The 21,974-nt window shown below is 46.5% G+C and overlaps 4 protein-coding genes across 4 annotated transcripts; 2 read left to right on the forward strand and 2 right to left on the reverse strand.

Moving 5' to 3' along the window:
* Positions 1–1,322: 1,322 nt before the first annotated feature.
* Positions 1,323–3,196, forward strand: COX6A1 (cytochrome c oxidase subunit 6A1). Its single transcript, XM_086348280.1, has 3 exons — positions 1,323–1,443; positions 1,590–1,732; positions 2,908–3,196. Exons 1-3 carry the CDS (start codon positions 1,341–1,343, stop codon positions 2,989–2,991), a joined length of 330 nt encoding a protein of 109 aa, XP_086204406.1. The 5' UTR covers positions 1,323–1,340; the 3' UTR covers positions 2,992–3,196.
* A 1,146-nt stretch (positions 3,197–4,342) lies between these two features.
* On the reverse strand, positions 4,343–6,661 carry TRIAP1 (TP53 regulated inhibitor of apoptosis 1). The gene is made up of 2 exons (XM_086348282.1): positions 6,472–6,661; positions 4,343–5,342 (listed from the first exon to the last, which is right to left on the reverse strand). The coding sequence occupies exons 1-2, from the start codon at positions 6,658–6,660 to the stop codon at positions 5,259–5,261; spliced, it is 273 nt and encodes a 90-aa protein (XP_086204408.1). The 5' UTR covers position 6,661; the 3' UTR covers positions 4,343–5,258.
* Positions 6,662–6,710: 49 nt separating this feature from the next.
* Positions 6,711–13,253, forward strand: GATC (glutamyl-tRNA amidotransferase subunit C). Its single transcript, XM_086348281.1, has 4 exons — positions 6,711–6,804; positions 6,903–7,075; positions 11,422–11,525; positions 12,736–13,253. The coding sequence occupies exons 1-4, from the start codon at positions 6,724–6,726 to the stop codon at positions 12,786–12,788; spliced, it is 411 nt and encodes a 136-aa protein (XP_086204407.1). The 5' UTR covers positions 6,711–6,723; the 3' UTR covers positions 12,789–13,253.
* Positions 13,254–14,192: 939 nt separating this feature from the next.
* On the reverse strand, positions 14,193–20,596 carry SRSF9 (serine and arginine rich splicing factor 9). The gene is made up of 4 exons (XM_086348279.1): positions 20,293–20,596; positions 17,758–17,918; positions 16,102–16,274; positions 14,193–14,687 (listed from the first exon to the last, which is right to left on the reverse strand). The coding sequence occupies exons 1-4, from the start codon at positions 20,478–20,480 to the stop codon at positions 14,544–14,546; spliced, it is 666 nt and encodes a 221-aa protein (XP_086204405.1). The 5' UTR covers positions 20,481–20,596; the 3' UTR covers positions 14,193–14,543.
* Positions 20,597–21,974: the final 1,378 nt, after the last annotated feature.

The following is a 21,974-nucleotide window of genomic DNA, read 5'->3' on the forward strand; positions in this document are numbered from 1 at the left end:
TGGGTCTTAGTTGCCACATGCTAGATCTAGCTCCCTGAGGAGGGATGGAACCTGAGCCCCCTGTATTGGGAGGGTGGAGTCTTAACCACTGGACCACCAAGGAAGTCTCTCTTACGCATCTATTTTTAAACTTTTATTTTAAAAACTGTTTTTAGATGAGTAGAAGAAGAAGAAAAAAGAAGGGTAGGAAAGAATTGCAGAGATAAAGTATGTGGCTGTGGCTAAGTCACTTCAGTCGTGTGTGACTCTGTGCGACCCCATAGACAGCCCACCAGGCTCCCCCGTCCCTGGGATTCTCCAGGCAAGAACACTAGAGTGGGTTGCCATTTCCTTCTCCAATGCATGAAAATGAAAAGTGAAAGTGAAGTCGCTCAATCGTGTCCGACTCTTAGTGACTCCATGGACTGCAGCCTACCAGACTCCTCCGTCCATGGGATTTTCCAGGCAAGAGTACTGGAGTGGGGTGCCATTGCCTTCTCCGGAGATAAAGTGTAAGAGATGTCAATTGTTTCCCGTTGCTATTCATTCATTCAACATATTTGTGTTAAGCACCTGTTACTTGCCAGGCACGATCCCAGAGTTTGAGGATGCTGCAGTGGCAAAATCTTTTGTTTCCCCTGACAGATTATAAGCTGTGTGATGCCTACAAAATAATAATGATGACAATTATTATGTCTTGGTGTCTTGAAAAAAAAAATAACGCAGAGACAGAGGATGAGGAGGGAAAAAGCATTTTAGATAGGAGATTTGTGCTCGGAACCTGTTGATGCGCACGGACTCCAACGAAGGGAGCGACCCTGGATGCCAGGATGTCCTTCCACAAACCTTTTTTTTTACGCGCTTAACTTCACCGCGGTGCTGACCTTAGGAACAAGGTATGCACATAGGAGGAGAAGGCAATGGCACCCCACTCCAGTGTTCTTGCCTGGAGAATCCCAGGGACAGGGGAACCTGGTGGGCTGCCAGACGTTTCGGACACGACTGAAGCGACTTAGCAGCAGCAGCAGCAGACACGACTGAAGCGACTTAGCAGCAGCAGCAGCAGCAGCAGCAGCAGCAGCAGCAGCAGCAGCAGCAGCAGCAGCAGCAGCAGCAGCAGCAGCAGCAGCAGCAGCAGCAGCAGCAGCAGCAGCAGCAGCAGCAGCAGCAGCAGCATGCACACAGGCTTGCTGAGCGCATGCTCCCTCTGGCTTCCGCGGCTCCGAGCTTTCACACTACAATGCGCAGCCTCCGCGGAAAAGGTACCGCCCAATAGGAACTTCCTTTTGAGGTTGTGGTCCCACCCTCCACAGGCAACATTCTATTTCCGCTTCCGGCGCGGCGGGGGACTCAGGTCGAAGATGGCGGCGGCAGCTGGATCTCGGGTTTTTGGGTTGCTGGGTCGTTCCCGGCTGCAGCTGAGTCGGTGTATGTCCAGTGGCGCCCATGGCGAGGAGGGCTCAGGTACTGGGACCGGGGTCGTGGGGCGGGCCTCTGGTCTGCTGAAGAGAAGAGCGGCGGGGTTTTGACCTTGGTTTGAGGACTTGGGGGAGGGAGGTGAAACGCGGGCGGCTCCTCGCCCGGCTTGAGCGGTCGTGCCCCCTCTGCAGCTCGCATGTGGAAGGCCCTCACCTACTTCGTGGCGCTCCCTGGGGTGGGAGTGAGCATGCTGAATGTCTTCCTGAAGTCGCACCACGGAGAGGAGGAGAGACCCGAGTTCGTGGCCTATCCCCATCTCCGCATCAGGTCCAAGGTACCCCCTTGCAGTCTCTTCAAGTGTCTGTTCGCCTTTCCCCAAATGCCCTAGTCCAAGTTCTTAATTCTCTAAAACGGTGGGTGCCGGGCGTGCACAGTTTCTCATTTAATCCTCCCAAACACATTTTTATTTTCTCCGGCCAGGCCTGAGTTTTCTTTTTCAAGGTCATACAACAAGTGCCCTTCGGTTTTTTCTGAGTCATCCCATCGTTTAACTTCTGATGCTGTTAACAGTTGTCGGTTGTACAAAACTTGGAGGTTTGTGAAATTACCTTAAGCTGGCAGAGTCGGAAGGCGGTTCACCTTTCTAAAACCTGGGCATCTGACAGCTACTAGCTGCATAACGAAGAGATTGACAGCTTCTAATCTTCACCCCTATGCTAGTTACCACCCCGACTGTGTCATTTTTTGACTCTTGATGTAGATATATAACTACTATCACTTAGCCCAAGTGGAAAATTAAGCTGGATTCTTAAATTCCGAAAGAATTGATGAGTCTCAGCGCCACTGCCACCCTTGTACGATAGAATTAGAAGGCATACATACAGCGAAATGTCTTAACCTCGGTACCATTGACATCTGGGGCTGGATAATTCTTGTTGGGGCAAAGGGCAGTCCTGTGAGTTACAGGATATTAGCAGCATCCTTGACTTCTAACCACTAAGTGGTAGTGGTACCTCCTCTTCAAGATGTCTCCAGATGCTGGCCTGTGTCTCCACAAGGGCAGAATCATCCTGGGTTGGAAATCACTGCCCTGGAGCAATGTTTTTCAAAAGTACCATGCAGAATAGTTGAGGGTATGTTGCAGTTTCCAATCCAGAGATTTGTTTCAGGTCCAGAAATCTGCATTGAAGTCAGCATCTCCTCCCCTGTACCCGCCTCTAGCATTCTGATGTAGGTGATGGGAGGACTGCACTTCCAGAAACACAGCACTGAGGTTTAGTTACAAGGGAGAGGCTTATGAGTAATGGACTTGAGCTTGCCTTTCCTACTGTCCTCTTTACAGGCTCCCCTGGAGTTTATAAGAGCTCTCTTACGGGAGCACTGAAACATGGCAGTTATGTAAAGGACGAATTTCCATTTTATGTGTTACCTGCTACTTGCTGTTTTAAGCAGTTCGTGGCAGTGCTGACTGTTTTCTGGAACTGCCTAATTGCCGTCTTCACTCCACAGCCCTTTCCCTGGGGAGATGGTAACCATACCCTATTCCATAACCCTCATGTGAACCCGCTTCCAACCGGCTATGAAGACGAATAAAGAGAACCTGGACCACCACCCAGTGGGGACCAGAGCACTGGTTTGGACCATTACTCTGCACGCATGGACCAGAAAAGTATACGGGACCTTAAGCTCACCACCTTGTATCCAGTGATGACCATTACACTTGAGGACCATTTCACTGATCTTCCATCCCTTTGCTTATAGCAGGAAGAGATGGCTTAAATAAATAATTTAGTCATGACCTGAGAGTTGCATTCTTTGGTTGTTTTTCCCTCAGAAATTAGCGTTAATATTCTCCCTGTTTGTACAGTGACAGTCTGTGCTACTGTTGACAGTGTTTCAGGTCCGGGTCAGGCCTCCCGAAGAACAGTGTTTGTAACAGGCCTGGTCTTGGTTTCTCGTGCCTGGGGTGGGTAAAACAAAGATCTAAATTGAGCTAATTAACAGTCAAAATTGGGTCCTGGCAGACTTTGGATGGCAAAGACACTGGCATTTGCTGAAGGATACTCCCTAAAATCAAACAGTTTTCTCCAAGTTCGCATCTTGGGTCCTGTCTCAGCTCCCTTCAGGCTAGAAGGGTTATAACCTTCTGGAGAAATAAAGGCAGTATGGCAGTATGACACTTCCTGCATATAGTACTGGCTTTGTTTGTTTCTGGAATTAAAAATTTCCTGTAGCCATAAGAATTAGAAACAACAGTCAATAATAGTTACAAAATCACCCTTAAAGAGCAATTAAGATTTCCTCTTCAAAATTTAAAACCTTTGAAGTGCCTCAGATAGTTGGTCATTTTATGGGCAGGATAAAGTAAAAATAGCATGAGGAACAATCAGAAAAAAAGTATTCCCTCAGCAGCAATTACAGTAAAATTTGTTTTATTCTCAAGGCTCATCCAGACAGTTTTGTGGTAAGATTCAAGAGGCTACAAGGTTCTGACCGACTTGCGGCCAGGCTTATTTCAGGGCAGTTTACTTAACTCGTTTGTTGCCTGGCCTCCCTCAGCTGGGTTCCAAATCTTTTATGTATAATGGACCTTAGCTTGCCAAAATATAAATGCAGAATGTACTGCATTGGCATTAAGGACTGGTCACATTAAATATGAAGTTAATAATTGGTAAAGTGGAAAAGAGATATAGAGTCTAGGCTTTCTGTAAATCAAGTTTCATACTCTGTGGGCGCATAAAAAATTTTGTGGGTTGGGTGCCATTATATAAACATTGAAATCAGTGAGGTCTCCATTTGCTATACCATACAACCTAGCTTAGATAAATCTTCATTTTAAAATTATAAAGCATATAAAACTCCCCCCCCCAGTGTACATGAGATGTGTGGGGTTCATAGAATGGAAGTTGTTCCATAAAATGCACTGAGTTCCAGGAACAAATAATGAATATAAACTAAATGTTACAAATTTATTCCATCTTCATGATTTCAGGCATTACAGGGCAGGGTGAGTAAACAAGGCAAGTAAAGGGACCTCTTCACCCCGCCCGCACCCCCCCCCCCCATTTAATCATATGCAGCAGCATTTTGGCATTTTTATGATACACAGGTTGACTTAATTCATTGACTTAAGTTGAAAGCTGGCAGCAGCAAATCTTGGTAATTTAGGATCTTCCTCCATAGCCACTCCAGATTTTAATTCCTGAACTACACCAAGTGCTCTGAAATGGTGTTCACTGCAGCATTCACGAAGCTTTCACATCTTAGTATGAAATCTGACACCTCTTGTTAAGGTAGGAAACTGTTGAAAGCGGTCTTCCTCTTGGCTAACCCAGTCCACCAACAATCTTTAACAGTTAAATTACTATATGAAAATAAAACCGTGCTTCCAAGCGTTGACTGAAACTGTTGTGCTGGGAACCCTTTCTAGAGGATTAGCTCCCTGAGAGAAAAGAGATCTTAACCAGTTGCTTCCATGAACAAAGAACCCCAGGAGAGTGTACGTAATGTCCTTCAAAGAATGGCTCAAGGTCAGGCAACCTTAGTCATCCTGACAAGCTTTCTAGAGTTTTTATACAAGATATATTTAAAACTGATCCCAGACCAAGTACTGCAATGATAATCCCAAATAATCCCATTATTTAGAATACTGAGTTCCTGCTGTGATGCCAAAGCCAGAAATCTCAAAGCAAAGAGTGATGGTTCATCATTTTTTACAAATGAGAGAAAGATATCAAGGAGGAAAGGAAGTTCTTCCCTCCTAAATTCATCAAATCATGCTATCTTCAGTTTTAATTGATACGATCCAGAGTCCTCAATTTCCTGATTTGAGGAGTCCACTTTCAAGATGACTGTCAAGGTCAAGAAGAGCTTTCAGGCTTTTCTTTGCCATGGCCCATGAACTCCAGTCCTTCAATAGGAATCTCCTTCTCCTTTATCGCTTTCTGATGGAAAAAAACATGATAAAGGGACTACATGAAGCCTGAAGTTGAAACTAGAAATATTTTGTAGAATACTTTGTACTTTAGGTACAAAAGTAAAGGACTACCAAACACGACAAACCCTAAGTGTGATTAGGAAGAAATTAAGTGTTAAGACCAGAGAGAGATTGGAGAGTTGTAACAAAATTCAGAAGTGCAATTTAAGCAGTATCACCACTCTGTTGTACTTGTTTAGTCACTAAATCGTGTCTGACTTTTGTGACCCTGTGTGACCCCTGCCAGGCTCCTCCGTCCACATGATTTCCCAGGCAAGACTACTGGAGTGGGTTACCATTTCCTTCTCCAGGGGATCTTCCCAACCCAGGAACTGAACCAGCATCTCCTGCATTGCAGGTGAATTCTTACCACTTAGCCACCTGGGAAGCTCCTATTGTGACAGACACAAGTTCAAATCGGTCCTAGGACTTACTGGCTATATAACTTTGAGCAAGCCTCTCTTTCCAATCTGTCTATGGGACAAAGACAGCAACTCCACCTGGACTTACTGAGGATGTTTTTTAACTTAACTAATTGGGAATGCCTTGCCCTGGGCTGTTCTTATAAACAGATCTGTTTCACATTCACTGTGCTGGAATAAAGATGTTCTAACTAGCCAAGAGAGAAAAAATAGGCCAGTGAAGGCATTGTGACAACATAAGAGGACCCTCCACGAGGTCTAACAGACCAGAGAGACTCAACATCCCGTCTCTCCCCTCAGCAACAGTGGAAAAGTGCACCACCGCAAAATCCAAGGACACTTGATTCTAGTGAACTTCGACTACTCGTTTAACTATTTCTGGGCGTGAGTGTTCCACGCATAAAATACAAATAACTGGGCTCACTTTGCAAGTTCAGGTTCATCACCAAAGGAACCAAAGAATGTAACTGGGCTCCGCAGAAAGTAAGGTGCTGCAAAAAGATTTACATCTCCGGATTTGACATCCGGAGAGATACCAGGCATCCTGGGTGGTGAATGGTAAGGGAGAGAACTCCTGCCACTGGTCTCATCGAGGCTTTTCTTCCACCCTGCCCGTCCCAACCCCCTCGAGCTGGGGCCTGGGGCAGAGGCGAGAGGGCCCGGGTCGGAGCTCACCTGAACACACTGCTGGTAGCGCTTGAAGAGGTCGGTGCATGGGTCCCCGGAGCCGTCCCCCTTGAGGAACTTCTCGGCAAACCAGCGATTGAAGCACTGGTCGTACTCGCGCTTCATGTCGGTGCAAGCCTCCCCTACGCTGTTCATGGCGTCGGCGTCCGCGGCGGTGGCGGCGCTCTCGGATGTCATCACTTTTAAGCGCGTCGCGCGGCCTTAGGAGAGGATGCACTACGGCGGCCGAGACGGAGCGAAATGTGGGCGCGGGCCGTGCACCTGGGTCTTCGGGCTGCGGCGCGCGGGCGCCGCGGCTTCACCTCCAAGGCGGATCCTCAGGTAGAGGTCCAGGCGGGTGTCGGAGCGGGGCGGAAGGCGGCGCAGGCCCCACCCGTAACCCACACCCTCCGCCTCATTCCCCCCCACCTCGCCCCCAGGGAAGTGGCCGGGTCACGGGCGAGCTGATCCAGCACCTGGAGCGGCTATCGCTGGTGGACTTCGGCAGCCAGGAGGCCGTGGCCCGGCTGGAGAAAGCCATCGCCTTCGCCGACCGGCTCCGCGCGGTGAACACCGACGGAGTGGAGCCCATGGAATCAGTCCTGGAGGACAGGTAAGCTCGCGGACGCGGCCCTCGAAGGCTTGCCCGCGGCGTCTTCGCTACCAGTAAAGGCTGGAGCTTAGTCACTCATTCCACCGAGGGGAAAAGAACATTAGCGACACGCGAGAACTTGCCCCCGGCCACCCTGCGGGTAAGCGCTTTCGCTCTTTGCGTCGTACGTTAAGGATCATCTCCCTCCCTTTTAAAATCCTCGAGCCTTCCCAGTGTAACTAGTAACAAAATCCAAACGTCTGAGCTTTCACCTTCTCGGCCCAACTTTCTAGAGCGCCCCCTACCTCATCACTCCGGCCACTTGACTTCCTGCCTCTTTCTGCTGCACGCCCGATTCGTGGCTTCTCTAAATTCTCCCTCCACTCCCTCCAGTCACTACCTCCTTATCCTGGTGGGTTTTCTTCCACTGTTTTCTTGAATATCTTATTTTTGTTGACTTGTACTATTTCTTGTAATTAGAAAGTGAGCTCACATCTGACTTGCTTACTCCTAGATTCCTGTCTCAAAAATTTTTTAGATATACACATATTCTGACCTAGTGGTTCCCTGTCTGTGACATATATCTGTGACAGTGCATCAAGATGCGTGCACGAGCATTCAGGGTATGCAAATCCGTTGATAATACAGAACAACAGAAAATAAACTGGGAGGGACTAGGGGCAGAGGAGAAGGGGATGACAGAGGATGAGATGGCTGGATGGCATCACCGACTCGATGGACGTCAGTTTGAGTGAACTCCGGGAGTTGGTGATGGATAGGGAGGCCTGGCGTGCTGCAGTTCATGAGGTCGCAAAGAGTCGGACACGACCGAGCGACTGAACTGAACTGAAGTGTCCTTCATGGCTAACCTTCATACATTGAAATGGCAGTTAAAAATAATGAAATAACCATATATGCTGATATGGAAAGGTTTGCAGGGTATACTTAATAATAATAAAAAAGGCAAAGTTCAGAATATGGTATGTGGTTTCATTGATACTTTATGTGTATATTTTATATAATCTGGTGCATGCATTAAGTTTTGTTTTGTTCCCTGAAAGGGCATGCAGGAAACTGTTAACCATGGTTAGTGTTAGAGATGGAGAAGGCAATGGCACCCCACTCCAGTACTCTTGCATGGAAAACCCTATGGACAGAGGAGCCTGGTAGGCTGCAGTCCATGGGGTCGCTGAGAGTCGGACACGACTGAGCAACTTCACTTTCACTTTTCACTTTCATGCATTGGGGAAGGAAATGGCAACCCCCTCCAGTGTTTTTGCCTGGAGAATCCCAGGAACAAGGGAGCCTGGTGGGCTGCCGTCTGTGGGGTCACACAGAGTCGGACACGACTAAAGTGACTTAGCAGCAGCAGCAGCAGTGTTAGAGAAGGTGGAAATGCAGAGGGAAATTTTACCTTGGAAAGCCTAAGGGGACAGAGTAATAACCCAAGTAGTGAAGTAGTGTAATGCAACCCGGAGGGCTGGGTCTTTGACAAAGCAGTTTGTGTATACTGTACTTAAAGTGTGCAGCCCCTAACCACCTCTACCAGTTATTGCCAAATCTTAATACATTTTTTAAAGAAAACACTCTCTTTTGCAAAGCAGACTTGTTTGCCATTTAGGAGTGCAGCTTCTTGGGAAGGATAGGTATGCAACTTATAAAGATAAGGGCAATCTACAACCCTGTCCTAGCCTTTTCCTGATGGAATTTTTAAAAATAAATTCCTGGTAGAAGTGGGCGAAAGGCTGCCATTAGTCAGTGCCAGTCAGGAGAGCCACACTTATCTGTAACTGTAACCTTCGTGTTGAGTGCTTGCTAGCCTCAGGACTTCCCCCGGGGTTCCAGTGGTTAAGACGCTTCACTTCTACTGCCAGGGGTCATGGGTTCAATCCCTGGTCCAGAACTAAGATCCTGCAAGGAGTGTGGGGTGGCCATAAAAAAAAGTCATCCCATAGAAACTATTCTTTTTCATCTCAGAGCCAGAGACTGACTCACATGGCATCTCTGATTGCAGTCAAATAACTTCAATACTTAAGATGTCCCTCAGGGTCTTGTTTGCCACATTGATTAGCTCTCATTTCAATCTGCGTGAAACTAAATGAAAAGGCTTGTAGATGGAGGTAGACTGGTGGCCAGAGAAACAGCTCCTGGCAGCTGATAGCTGGGAAGAGGCAGAAAGAAGCTAAAACAGCAGCAGAACTGTCCCATTGGTCAGCCCCAGGGCCAGCTGAGGCACTTCTTCCATCATGCTGCCATAGTGCTTTCTGTGAAATTAGATGCATTGCCCACAGTTACTGGTTTAAGTGCCTTGTCCATGAACTTTAGAGGGCAGAGATTTTTTTTTTTAGAGATTTCTAATTCACAGTTGAAACTGTTCTTAACCAGGGCTTTTCATCTGATTGAGAATACAGCAAGATCAATGGACTCTTTTTCAATTCTTCCAAGGATGGTACATAACTAACAACTAGACCAGACGCATAGAAGTTGTCCTACGTTTCTGGACTAAACTCTTGTAGAATCCCGACTGAGAAAGATGAGGTGAGGTAGACCTTCATAACTGACAGGCACCTGAAGAGCTCATCTGGTCCTGTTTGGTGTTTTATGCATGATTCCAAGGTCAAGAAAAGTTCAGCAGCTTGCCAAATGAGGGGTCTGCTTGGTGTGCCCTCACAGAGACTCTGGGTTCAATAGCCTATGATTAAGAAAATAGGGAGGTGTGGATTTATTCTACAAACAACTTCACCTTAAACAGTAATTGGGTAGAAATGTGTGATAGTTAGAGGTGAATTTCATCCTTCAGGAAACCTTACTAGGAAACCCAATTACCAAATGAGTGAACCTGGGAAATTTTTTATATTGGTTGCGCTAGGTGTTCATTGAGGTGTGTGCGCTTCGCTTGTTGAGAAGCACAGGTTCTAGAGCATGTGGACTTAGTTGCCCCTTGGCTCAGACCTTTTTAAACATCATCCCAGCAATTCTCTGAACCTTCTTAGAAATAAGGTAACTGATAAGGAAAGGGTAAGTAACTTGCATACAGGCCATGTGCAGCTCTGGGGTTTGAATTCCGCAGTGATTCAGGGGCCCCAGCTCTTAAACATTTTGTTATATTGCCCAACAGAAATATAAACTCCAGAAAGTCCAATGGTCACCTTTACAGATGATTTTTACTGTTGTTCTCCAAGTATCCTTATTAAATGAGTATGAGTGCATATTCCTTATATGGTTTAAAAAAAAATCTAGTGCATTCACTTTTTTGGCAAGAAACTTAAAGTCTAGAAAGATCATACTTGTCCAAGGTCACACAGTTAAAACAGTGCCAGTCCTAGAATAAAGTTCAGCTTTGAACTCTTTGTACCATTAATAAGTGTTTATCCTGTCTCATTCAGGGCTGGGTGCCCGTAAGAAACAGAACCAGTCCTTTCCTAAAAGAAACTTATGATTACACCTTGGCCTTTCTATACAGCCTCTACAGATGTTCATGTCCCATCCTTGCCCTACTACGTTTAGCCCTCAATCTGTGTCTGGTTCAAAGCAGAAAGCTTGGCTGCTATCCTGTTAGTGACTGAGCATACTGCTTACTTTTCAGCCCAAGTATCTGGAAGCCATCTCAAACCTCTTGTCATGCACTTTCAAACCTTAAAACAGTAGTAAAGCCCCACAGATGTGTTCAACTCCTGTTTGGTTTCACTAGTCTCCCATCTGGATAGTTTAATGAAGCCACTAAGCCCCGACAACACTACAAGATTCTTGGGCTACGTTTGTGGTACATCTTGCAAGGGAAGGTACTTTTACATCCAAAGGTGGCTGTGATGAAGAAAGCACTCATCCTAGGGATACCAGAACCAGGCTCAGATCCCAATCCTGTCCCTTAGCAGCTTAAGTCACTTATAACCACTGTTGAGAAAGTTTCTGTACCTTACTCATTTCCCATCCCCATCGTCCCCCACCCCTGAAATCCAGCTCTTTCTTGATCATGATTAAGGGGTAACATCACCTGTTCTGAGGACCACAGGCTGGGTGGGGTCCCCTTATCAATTTCCTTGGCAAGCATTGCTTACCTCATTAGACTTAACACACTGTATTGTAACTGCCTTTTTACTATCTCCACCAAAAGCACCTTACCTGTAGTAATCATCAAAAATATTTATTAAAACTTGTCAATATTGAGGAATAATTATTAATACCACTTATCTCACAAGGTTGCTAGGGAAATCAATAAATGGTAGGCCATTATTTGGTCTTCCATCTTTGAGCAGTGACTCTTGAGAATATGCTGCTGTCGTCTTCTCCTCCCACTGTTGACCTTTTCCACCCATGCCCTTGAAGCCATGTTCTGAGAAGCTAACCTTAAGCTTCTGGTTTTGTAGATGTCTGTACTTGAGATCCGACAATGTGGTAGAAGGCAGCTGTGCTGAAGAACTACTACAAAACTCCCACCGAGTTGTGGAAGAGTATTTTGTGGCTCCGCCAGGTACGTGCTGCCCAAAATGGCTTAACAGACTGTGCCGAGAGTGCTGTAGGAACTGTGAGGCCCAGATCTGCTCTGTGAAAGCACTCTGACCAAGTATAAAGTGGCAGTGGTGATTGTCCAAGGGTTCAGACTTCTAGTTATGAGTTAAATAGTCCTGGGGATGTGTGATGTACAGCATGGTGACTAGTTAACAATAGTGTATTGTATACTTGAAAGTTGCTAGAGTAGATCGATCTTAAAAAAGTTCTCACCACGAGAAGAAACCGTAACCAAGTGAGACAATGGACATTAACTAATCCTGCTATGGGAATCAATTTGTGGTATATACATGGATCAAATCATTGTGTTGCACATCTTAAACTTTTACAACTATATGTCCGTTACCTCAGTAAAACTGGGAATAACAACAACACAGTATGTATAGGTGGCAAGGTGGCAGTGGATTCTTGAAGTCACATTAACCTCTAGGGATCAGTTGGTAACAGGAATGAGGAAAACAAAAACAGGACTGGGGTGGGGAAGGCTGTGCCCAGTGGCAGATCTGGAGCTCTGCCTTAAAGGGACAGCTGCCATGTGCTGCTTCTCTTGTTCAGGGCCAGGCAGGAATGGGATGCCCAGAGAACCTGGACATCTGGCATTCTGTGTGCTGGTTCCCAAATTTTAACTGTTAATCAAAGACTTTAAAAAAGTAAAATACCGTGAAAGTAAAAAACATACCTGCAAGCCAGGTGCATCCTGTGAGTCATCAGTTTGCAACCCCTAGTGTGCAAATTTGCATCTTTAAACCTCACTGTAACTATTTTAAAACTTTGGGCCAATAACACCACCCAGAACTTTGGGTGTTAATCTTTGATAGTTGTTACTGTTTGAGCGGACATAGCCATTGATCACATACGCTGTTTCTCACACAGGACCTTGTGTCAGGTTTTGCTTCTTGGGAAAAACTGAGTTCACATAGTCTCTCCTTCCTCTCCTATATACATACAAATGTCTAATTAACATTAGACATGTCTAATGCTCTCTGCTACTTATTTAAGTGTGCATTAATTAGGCCTCACTTATAACTGTGGTTCTTTCAGATACTCAGAAAAACAGGGTAATAGCTACACTTACTTCCATTGCTTATTTTTCATGGCAAATCAGTTAGCTCAGTTATTTTCATGGCAAATCAGTTAGCTCAAAATTCCTTTTTGTTATTCTTTTCAAACAGGTAATATCTCTTGGTCAAAGCTGGATGAAAAACAGCCCTTCTCACATCGCTGAGTATCTATTCTGGGAAGGGGCGTTCTATGAACACATGGAAGTGCAGCAACTATTTTGCAACAACTATTTTGTTATTATGAACACTAACGTACCATTTCCTTCAGTCACCTGAGAAAAGTGATGGCTAGGTATCTTTTAGTAACTAATTCTTCTGAAGACAGAACTGGGAAAGATCGCCAAAATAAGGCAGAGTCCCTGATACCAACAGGAAGTGGAAGGTACGGCTGATTTCCAAGGAAATGGATCAAGTATATTCATAGATACTCATAGACCAGTGTGGAAGACTTTATCCCTCCCTAAAAGACTGTCTACCAAACTGCACTTAAGTGAATCTATTTATGTAATTGTTACAGACCTTGCATCCAATCACTTCATGACCACCTTTTCAGTTGCTGTTTCCGTCAACCTGAGCAGCCATTTATCTTTACTAAACATACTTAAATTTGTTCTTGGGTACCCACTGTATTTCAAGCTGAGTGCTGACTTTCTGCTATGGTTAAAGGTGCCCCGGGGAGGCAGTTTGGGGAGGTGATGGGTGTTTATGACGTTCACGGTTGTCATTTCATGTGTGCATACCTTCACTCCAAACTCATTGAGTTGTATCAGTTCAGTTCAGTCGCTCAGTCGTGTCCGACTCTTTGCGACCCCATGAATCCCAGCACGCCAGGCCTCCCTGTCCATCACTAACTCCCGGAGTTCATCCAGACTCACGTCCATCGAGTCAGTGATGCCATCCAGCCATCTCATCCTCTGTCGTCCCCTTCTCCTGCCCCATAGTTGAATGTAAAAAGTACAGCTTTTACGGGCTGACTATATTTCAATAAAGTGGTTTAAAAAAATACCCTGTGACAATGTAGCCCCCTTACCCTGACTCCCTGCCCTATGATTACTGAACTAAGCAGAATCCAAGACAGTGGGAGGTTTTGGTTTTGGGGTTTGTCTTTTTTTATAGCTCAGATACCAAGGACAAATATGAGACAAATTTAGGAGCGAAAGTGACAGAACCAAAACTTAAATGAGTTTTTTCCCCTGACCAACTTGCTAAAGTTAAGCAAAGTTGGTTAAGAATTTCCCAGTGATCTTTATGCTGGCACCCACTTTTAAAAGCCTGTTTTTAGCCTTCTCATTCTCTTCCCCTATCTGCAATGCTCCCCTTTTCATTAAAGCAGCTTAGTTTATATGGTTGGCCTTGAATTGTAAGAAAACCCTGAAACTTCCCTCGGATGTGATGTTCTCAGACCATCGTCAGAGCAACTAACTTTATCCCCAAATAAGTAATCCACTCCTGCTCCTTACCAATTGGGCACAAGTTGCCACTGCAACTCAATGTTTTGTTTTTTTTTTAAACACATGAGTGTGCCTCTTGGTGAAATCTATGAACACAATCAAAGACAACTACACCTGTCAGTTATTAAACGTTTAAAATATATTTCTAAACAGAATGGGCCGACTCAGTCACAGTAACTGCTGATCTCCATAGAAGAGCAACCCACAAGGATACAGCACTGATTTTTTTCCCATCATCGGGGTGAAAAATATACAACTCGTTTCTGAACCAAAACCACAATTTCTGCAGTTAAAAATGTTTCACTGCTAATATGGCCCTGGTAGAAATTATGTAGTTTTATTTCCTTAAAAAAAAAAAAAATTAAAAAAATCTCCTAAGACACTAAATCATCAATCTGGAATGTAGATTCTGAGCACAAAGCAGCTCAGTTCACCTAAAAAATAAAGAAAAAATTCCCACCACCTGTCTCAGTAGGGTCTGAAAGGAGAGAAGTAGTGTGGGGAACCCCTGCTTTGGTATGGAGAGTCACGGCCCCTCGACCCAGACCGAGACCGTGAATAGCCATAGCTGGTGCTTCTCTCTGGATAAACTCGGATGTAGGATGTTTCACCCTGAAAAGGAAACAAAAAAGTCAAGGAAAAAATAAGACCTAGAAGAATAAGGCATACCAACACCTAACATGGCCGCCTAACAATAATGTAGTGTTGAGCACCATTTGGCACAATAGTGCCACAGGCAGGCATTCTTGCTCAAGGTAACACAGATAATAAATGGCAACTCGATTATGTGGTAAATAACTCCAATACTGGCTACTGCTGTTAACAAACCTAAATTATACCACTGACCCCCATAATCTAAGAACTGGAAAGGCTCACAGAGGTCAGATATATGGTTCAGTCCCCTGCCACCTTTGCTGGCGGATACCTACGGAAGAAGCTGACCAGTATTCAGCACCTCCCAGGTGTCAGGACCTGGGCGAGATGCTTCATAATTTAGCTTCCTGTCAAGTCTTATAAGATAATGCTATTATTGGGAACTATTTGCATATACAGGAACCAGGGTTTGAAGGTGCTCAGCTAAGATTGTAATAAGCAGCAGAGGAGTGTTCAGGCAGGCCTATCCCCAGGCTTTTCACCCTCAGCTAGCATTCTCAGATTTAAAGATGCTAAGATGAAAGAAGCCAGATGCTTGTTCCCCTCGGTAAACTCAATAATTTGATTTATCCTAACCAAGGCCCCGCTCTGTAACTGAGGACCAGGTGCTGTTTTGTTTCTGCTCCAAATTCAAGTCCTAGAGAATAGTCTGAGCAACAGCACTGTTAAGGCGTGCAGCCTTCAAGCCATAGTTAGCGAAGTGAATCCTTAGAGAAAGAAATAGGCCTTGAAATTGATGTTTGCAGACATCCCTAAACCCCATAGCAAGCCAGGACAGTGTAACCAGGACAAAAACGTCCAATGGGTGGTCTGGTCTCCGTGGTATCAAAAGAATAGCTACCATGAGAATCAGACTGAGGTCCAAAACAGCAGCCACCTACTTGAAGGGAAGAACATGGAAAGCTAAGTCCCCAGGGTGAGATGATGAACAAGAAAACCTGAGCCAAGGGCTCCGGTTTCAAAGAGGCTTCTGCACCACTTTGGGAAAGGCAAAGTGAAATGACAGCCAGCCCCAACAGCAGTACCTAAGAGGGTAAGGTGATAAGGTTGGCTTGCAGAGCCCAGACCAAAGCCCGAGAAGGGAGAGCCATAATAGTTAGGTTCATGGAGGGACACTGTGGTTTAAGGCAGTTACCACATGACAGACTGGGTATTCTCTCTGGGTTAAAAATACTATGGCTGCAGACTTCTCTCTGCTATGACCCTGCATTGCTGGGACATAAGGAATTCCTTGGCTTTGTCCACTTAAGGTAGATCTTTAATAGTATTATAAGGTCACTGAATGGCAAACACAGGGCCTGCTACTTCTGCTAGGTCAGCTTCAGGTGGAGTGGCATGGCAACGAGCTCCCTGACAGCAGGTGGGGACTCACCTCATGAGAGCGGAATTTGGTTTCATCCAGTTTACGCAGGGCATATTCCATGTCTTCTTTTCTGAGATACTCAACCATCCCCATTCCATCTTTCTGCACATCTGCGTAACAGACGTCCCCAGCTTCTCGCATATGATCCTTCAGGTCCTGCCAGCTGCCTGATGGAGGAAGTCCTAGGCACAGAGAACACAAGAGAAGAGGCCACATCCTTCATCCATGTTAAGAGCCCCAAGACCTAGGGTCCTTTCCCCATCAGTCACTACTTTTAAATCCTAATGGTCCCCAAATCACAGATTTTGACAAGGGACACAAAACCAAAGAAGAACACTGAAGTATGGGTGATAAAGCACCGTGAGAAGCTGGTCTAGGCTACTCTCCCAGAGACTAAGCCTTTCTTGACATAGCAAGAAGTCTATCCCATTACAGATTTAGTATCTCTAAGAATTCAAGCATCTCTTTCTCTGTCCTTCACAATTAATAACAAAATCCCAAGACTTTGAGTTCTAAATTTTTCCATTATGAAACTTTATCGGTACCAATTATTTATTGTCTGACGCAGGACATGGGAATTTTGAAACCATCCAATAAAATAACCAAGGTGTAGATGAAGTAACACAAGAAAAACCTAAAGTTTGTTTTCTTGTAGGTGGGAATGACTGACAAACTAGACAAAATACCTCTTAAAATATCACCAACACTCTTCAATACAGTAGGGGAAAAGGTAAGACTCAGACGCTAAAACTAGTCGGGAGTCATACAACCCTACCTGATGTCATGAAAGGGAAATGTGCTCCTGCTCTCAAAGGCTGTGTTTACCGCTCACAGCTCAGGACTGCAGCCATTTCCTAATAGTTTTCTAAGCAGGATTTCAGAGCAGCATGGAGAGAAAAAAAGATATGTATGACATCCTGAAGGAGGGAATAGAGTTCTGGGGTTAAACACTTACAAAGGGACACAGGCAGATACTGACAGTATCCCTCTTCAGCACCATGGGAGTCGCTGCAACTGTGTGACATTCACATCTCAGGTGCCAGGTTCCTCAATATACCTCACTCTGCCAGGGGCCTAAAACACCCCTACAACATGCAGAAGGCCCCAGCTTTTTACCAGTGTGTTAGTATTTCCAAAAAATGCATAAACCTCTGAGCTTAGCATCTCATCACTTGTCAACACTAGACATTTTGTTCTGTCCTTCGCAATACGATCCCTAAGACTCCAAGTTGTTTGGTTTCTTTTTTCCATAATTCCAAAACCATCACAAAATCTGACCTATTTTAGGATCCAAGGCTAGGTATAATTTGTTCAAATCTGGCTTCTAGAATGTCTTTCTAGCAAGTCAGATGCCAAGGTACATTTCCAGAAGAAAATGTCTTTAGAATTCTGGCTGAAGAGGTTTGGGCATCATCTTCTCCTTCAACACTAGAAAAGTCCTTTTTTATAAGAAGCAAGTCTCTGTTCTATCAAGGCCACACTATCAGTGAAATTTCATTGGCAAGGTACCTGCCTCACTGGCAAGGCTTCAGATTGTCACTGTGCATGAGAAGAAAAGCCCACAAATCCTAAGCACTGAGAAACAACAGCTAACATTTCTTAGAGGCCAGACTCTGTGCTAAGTATTTCACATGCATCATCTCATTGAGTTTGAAAGGAACATACCTGAAACAAGAACTCGGAAATCAGATCTTCTTGTAGGAGGCCCACTCCTCCCACCTCGGGGCCACCCACCCCGACCTCCGTAAGTCCTGGGGAACTCCACACGAAGCCGACACTGGCCATAATCATAACCGTTCCTTCCATAAATTGCATCCTCAGCATCTCTGCAGAGAAAAGTCTGGAGTTAGTGTTGCTCAGGAGGACCAACTAATTTCCCTGTGAGGGGCATGAGTAACCAGTATGAAAAAAAAAACCTGAAGTGAGAAAAAAGCAAAAGAACAAAACTCAGGAATTTGATGTACTACTGCTTTGAAGACCTTTCATGACACTGGAATTAAACTTTACAGCTGTCACACACACAGGGTTTTCTAGGTATGAAATGATAATGAATAAACAGGTAAGAGAATTCAGAAAAAATAAACTGTTGGCAATGACTGATTTTGCCATAGAACAGTGTTTCTTTGACCTTGGGCAGCTGTTTCTCAAAATGCACACCACACACTAGTCCTTTAATATTCTTCCTCAAGGCCTAGTACATTCAGGTCTACAGAAGGAAAAACTCGTTTAAAAACAGGGAAAGCTCAAATGAATATTAGTGTTCTGTAAGAAATACGGAATTCCCTCAAGTGCACCTTTTCAGCATGGCTTCGAGGACTAAGTTGTCAAAATCACTCTCTGGGTACAGTTTTGCCAAAAGAGATAAATATTCAATAGAGTAATACTTTAAAAGTCTTTCCTAGGGTTCTAGGAGAGTGAGGAACACCAAGATGGCTCTCCAGGATTTGACAGGAAAGAGAATGCCCTGAGGCATGGGGGACAAACAGCTGAAGACACACTGAAGAAAGAATCATTCAGATGTCAGAGGCACACAATCGCTTATGAAGATTCTAGCCCCAGGATCAAAAGCAAGGAGGACCACATCCAGTTCAACCCTGGCTATATGCAGAATACACTGGGAGAGAGGCGGTACTGCTCGGGTTTAATGTTGTGAATGAAAACTGACCTCAGTTCAAATCATTCTGCTACTTACTAGTCTTTGTCTCTGGGTAAGTATGCGATCAGGACTTTACACCTAAGTGTAAAATGCCAGTTTTGAAACGATTAAATAAGATAACTGTGTGTGCAGTGCTTTGCTTGAAACTTGGCACTAGTGTATCAAAAAGATAGCTTTTCCATTATGAAAGCAAGGAGCGGGGAAAAGACAATGTAGCACATCACAGGTAAGTTTGTGTTCAAAAGGGCGGAACAGGGGATTCAAATCCTACCTTCCCTGGTAGCCCTCCCTTTTATCGACTCTATCCTCAGTTTACTCAGATGTCAAAAGTAACAGAGCCTACCTTGTAGGCTGTTGAAAATGCTTAGTAATATATAGTACAGTACCTGACAAATAGCAACTGTTAAAAAAAAAAAAAAAAACACCAGTACTGTTAATAATTCTTAGAGGTGCAACCTTTTCCAGTTTAGGTGTGGAAATGCCTAGTTCCATTTTTGAGGCAAATGGCAAAGATACTAGGAACGATTTCTGTCAGAATCTTCATCCATCAAAGCCTCAGGGTGCGTCCTGCCTCCCCATCCTCAGACGCTCCCCTTGCTTCGCATCACCCGCCCACATCCCCCAAGATGGGCAAGACATCCCACGGGCAGTCCTCGTAGCGAAGCCCGCAGGGCGCAGACTAGGCAAAGCGCTCCCCGAGCCAATGCTGGAAACCAGAGAGCAAGCTCCGATTCACCCCAAGCGTAGTAGCCAGCACAGTGCGGTGGCTTCTAAGAACCAACAATCTCAGTTTTGAAAGTTCCCAGGCCTTTTCTGGGAGACAAGGGCCGACACTGCAGAATTACAAAGACTCCTTCGAGCCCGTTTCGGATCGAGCGCGTCCAAACCCTCGGAGACCTTTACCATCTAGCTGTGCCTCCCCTTATTAGGGAAGGAAGAGTGAAATCCGAGACCCCATCAGACTATAAGTCTCCCCAAATCCCTGATGCTTTTATCAGAGCAAGGCTCTCGCCCCTGCGGGGCGGGGCGCGCGTGGATGGAAATCCGGTCCATCCAAGAGCCAGCCCGCTTTCGGCCCTGCAAAGGCATCCGTATCGCCCCGCACTGTGCGCCCCCACAACGGCGAGTTCCAGCGGAGGGGAGGGGAGGGTAGAGAGGACAACCGGTCTCCTCACTCCTCACCGAGTCCTTTCCGGGCCGCCTCAGGGGCCAAGTTTCCCAAGCTCTGGGCCGCTTCCCCCGAAGGGTGCCTGGGTACCAACCCCCGGGGCTGATCCGGGCTGGCTTGTGCCCTCCTCAGACCCGGCTTTTGTGTTTTCAAGTCAAAAAAATAATAGTAGAGGAAGTGACGGAGCAAAGGACTGCCTGGAGCCCCGCGGTGAGAGGAGGCCTTAGCCTCCACCCGGGGGCGCCCTGAGGGGTCTGCGGCGAGAGGGGGAGGGGAGGCCCTTGGAAGCGAAGGGAGAAAGGGAAGGCGGGGGCCCGGGGCCTCAGGCTGACTGACTGACGGGCGGGCGGGCGGGTGGGCGGCGCGGGGCCCTCACCGGGGGTCCTCGAAGCGCACGAAGGCGAAGGGCACGAGGCCGTGCCGATTCTTGAGCTCGATCTCGCTGATGCGGCCGTACTTGTAGAACAGGTCCTCCAGATCCTTCTCGCGCACGTCGCTCGGAAGGTTCCCCACGTAGATGCGCCCGTCGCCCTCGCCGCCGCGCTCGTCCACCCAGCCCGACATCCGCACCGCCCGACGCCGCGGGCCCGCCGCAGCCCACGTCGCCGCCGCCGCCGCCTCAGCCGGTGATCCCCCCACAGTGTCCCCGCGGGCTCGGAGGCGCTCAGCCGCACAGCATTGTGGGAACGAGAGCGGAAGCGGAGGGGTCGGGAGGAGGCAAAAAGGAATCCTCTTAAAGGGGACGCGGCTGCGACGACTGCGCGTGCGCCTGCGCCCCCTGTAGGCGCCCAGGGGACCCAGGGAGGGACGACGGAGGGAGGTTCTAGAGTCCGGGGATTTGGAGTCAGTTTCTGAGGGCAGGTCACACTCTCCAGCTGTGTCGACTTGGGCAAGTGACTCAGGCTCCCTTGGCCTCGATTTTCCCGCTCTGTAGCGCTGCCTATCTCACAGGCTTTTGTGAGCATTTGCTGAGGTAGACGCGGGTGTAGCGCCCGGGGTGGGTCCCCCGGGCAGTCACTCCGTGTGCGGGGCGCCAGAGGGAAGGAGTCGGCTGGGGCCTCAGGCTGATCCCACAGCGGCCTGGAGGAGCCCCCGACCGCTAGATTGAGCGGGGCCGTCGCGGCCCCCTGCCCCAGATCTGTAGCCCCCTGGCCTCCGTCCCTGTTTTACAATTGCTTAGAACTAAGAGTGTAAGGTGGACTAAAATGAGTGCAAAGAGGCCTGAGCTGGCCTCCGTAGCTTGGACGTGAAGTTTGTCGGAGACCAAGAGGGAGTAAAAGAATCAGAACTGGGAATTGCCTTTCCTGCGCTTCCACTGCAGGGTTACGGGTTCAATCCCTGGACTGGTAACTAACATCCTGCGAGCCGCGCGGTCGGCCAAAAAAGGCGGGCGGCGTGGGGGTGGGGGGAATCATAACTATAGCGACTGTCATTATAGGGTGCGACTTGTGCTTTTAATACTCACACAATTTGGAGGGATTACAATATTTAAAAAGGGGCAAAAACGGAGGTATAGTGGGTCAGGATTAAAACCCAAGCCATACTTCCAGCCTATGCGCCTAGTCCTTCAGAAGTCGAGGAACTCAGATTCTCATCTTGGAACGTTTCCACACTTATGTTCCGTAGTGCAGAGCATTGAACCTGGGGACATTACAAGAATGAGTCTTGATCAAAAAAGGTTTTTCATGTTAAAAATGAAACCTCTGGGGAATTTGCTGGAGGTCCAGCGATTAGGACACCCCGCTTCCACTGCTGGGATCTGGGTTCTGTCCCTGGTCCCTGGTCAGAGAACTGAGATCCCTCAAGCTGCCTGGATTGATGGATGAGTAAATATATGAGAAAGCAAACGCAGTAGAATGTTAACTGTAGAATCTAGATGGTGGATGTGTTCAGTGTGTTCACTGTACCATTCTTTCAACGTTTCTCTGTATTTAAAAACTTTCATAATGTTGCAGGGAGTTATGAAACAAAAGCAAGCTCCATTAATGCATAGCAATCAGATCAGATCACTCAGTCCTGTCCGACTCTTTGCGACCCCATGAATTGCAGCACGCCAGG

Source organism: Bos grunniens, chromosome 17, assembly GCF_055505025.1.
Source record: "Bos grunniens cultivar Pamir isolate PY7600 chromosome 17, Bosgru_T2T1.0, whole genome shotgun sequence".
Classification (NCBI taxonomy): domain Eukaryota; kingdom Metazoa; phylum Chordata; class Mammalia; order Artiodactyla; family Bovidae; genus Bos; species Bos grunniens.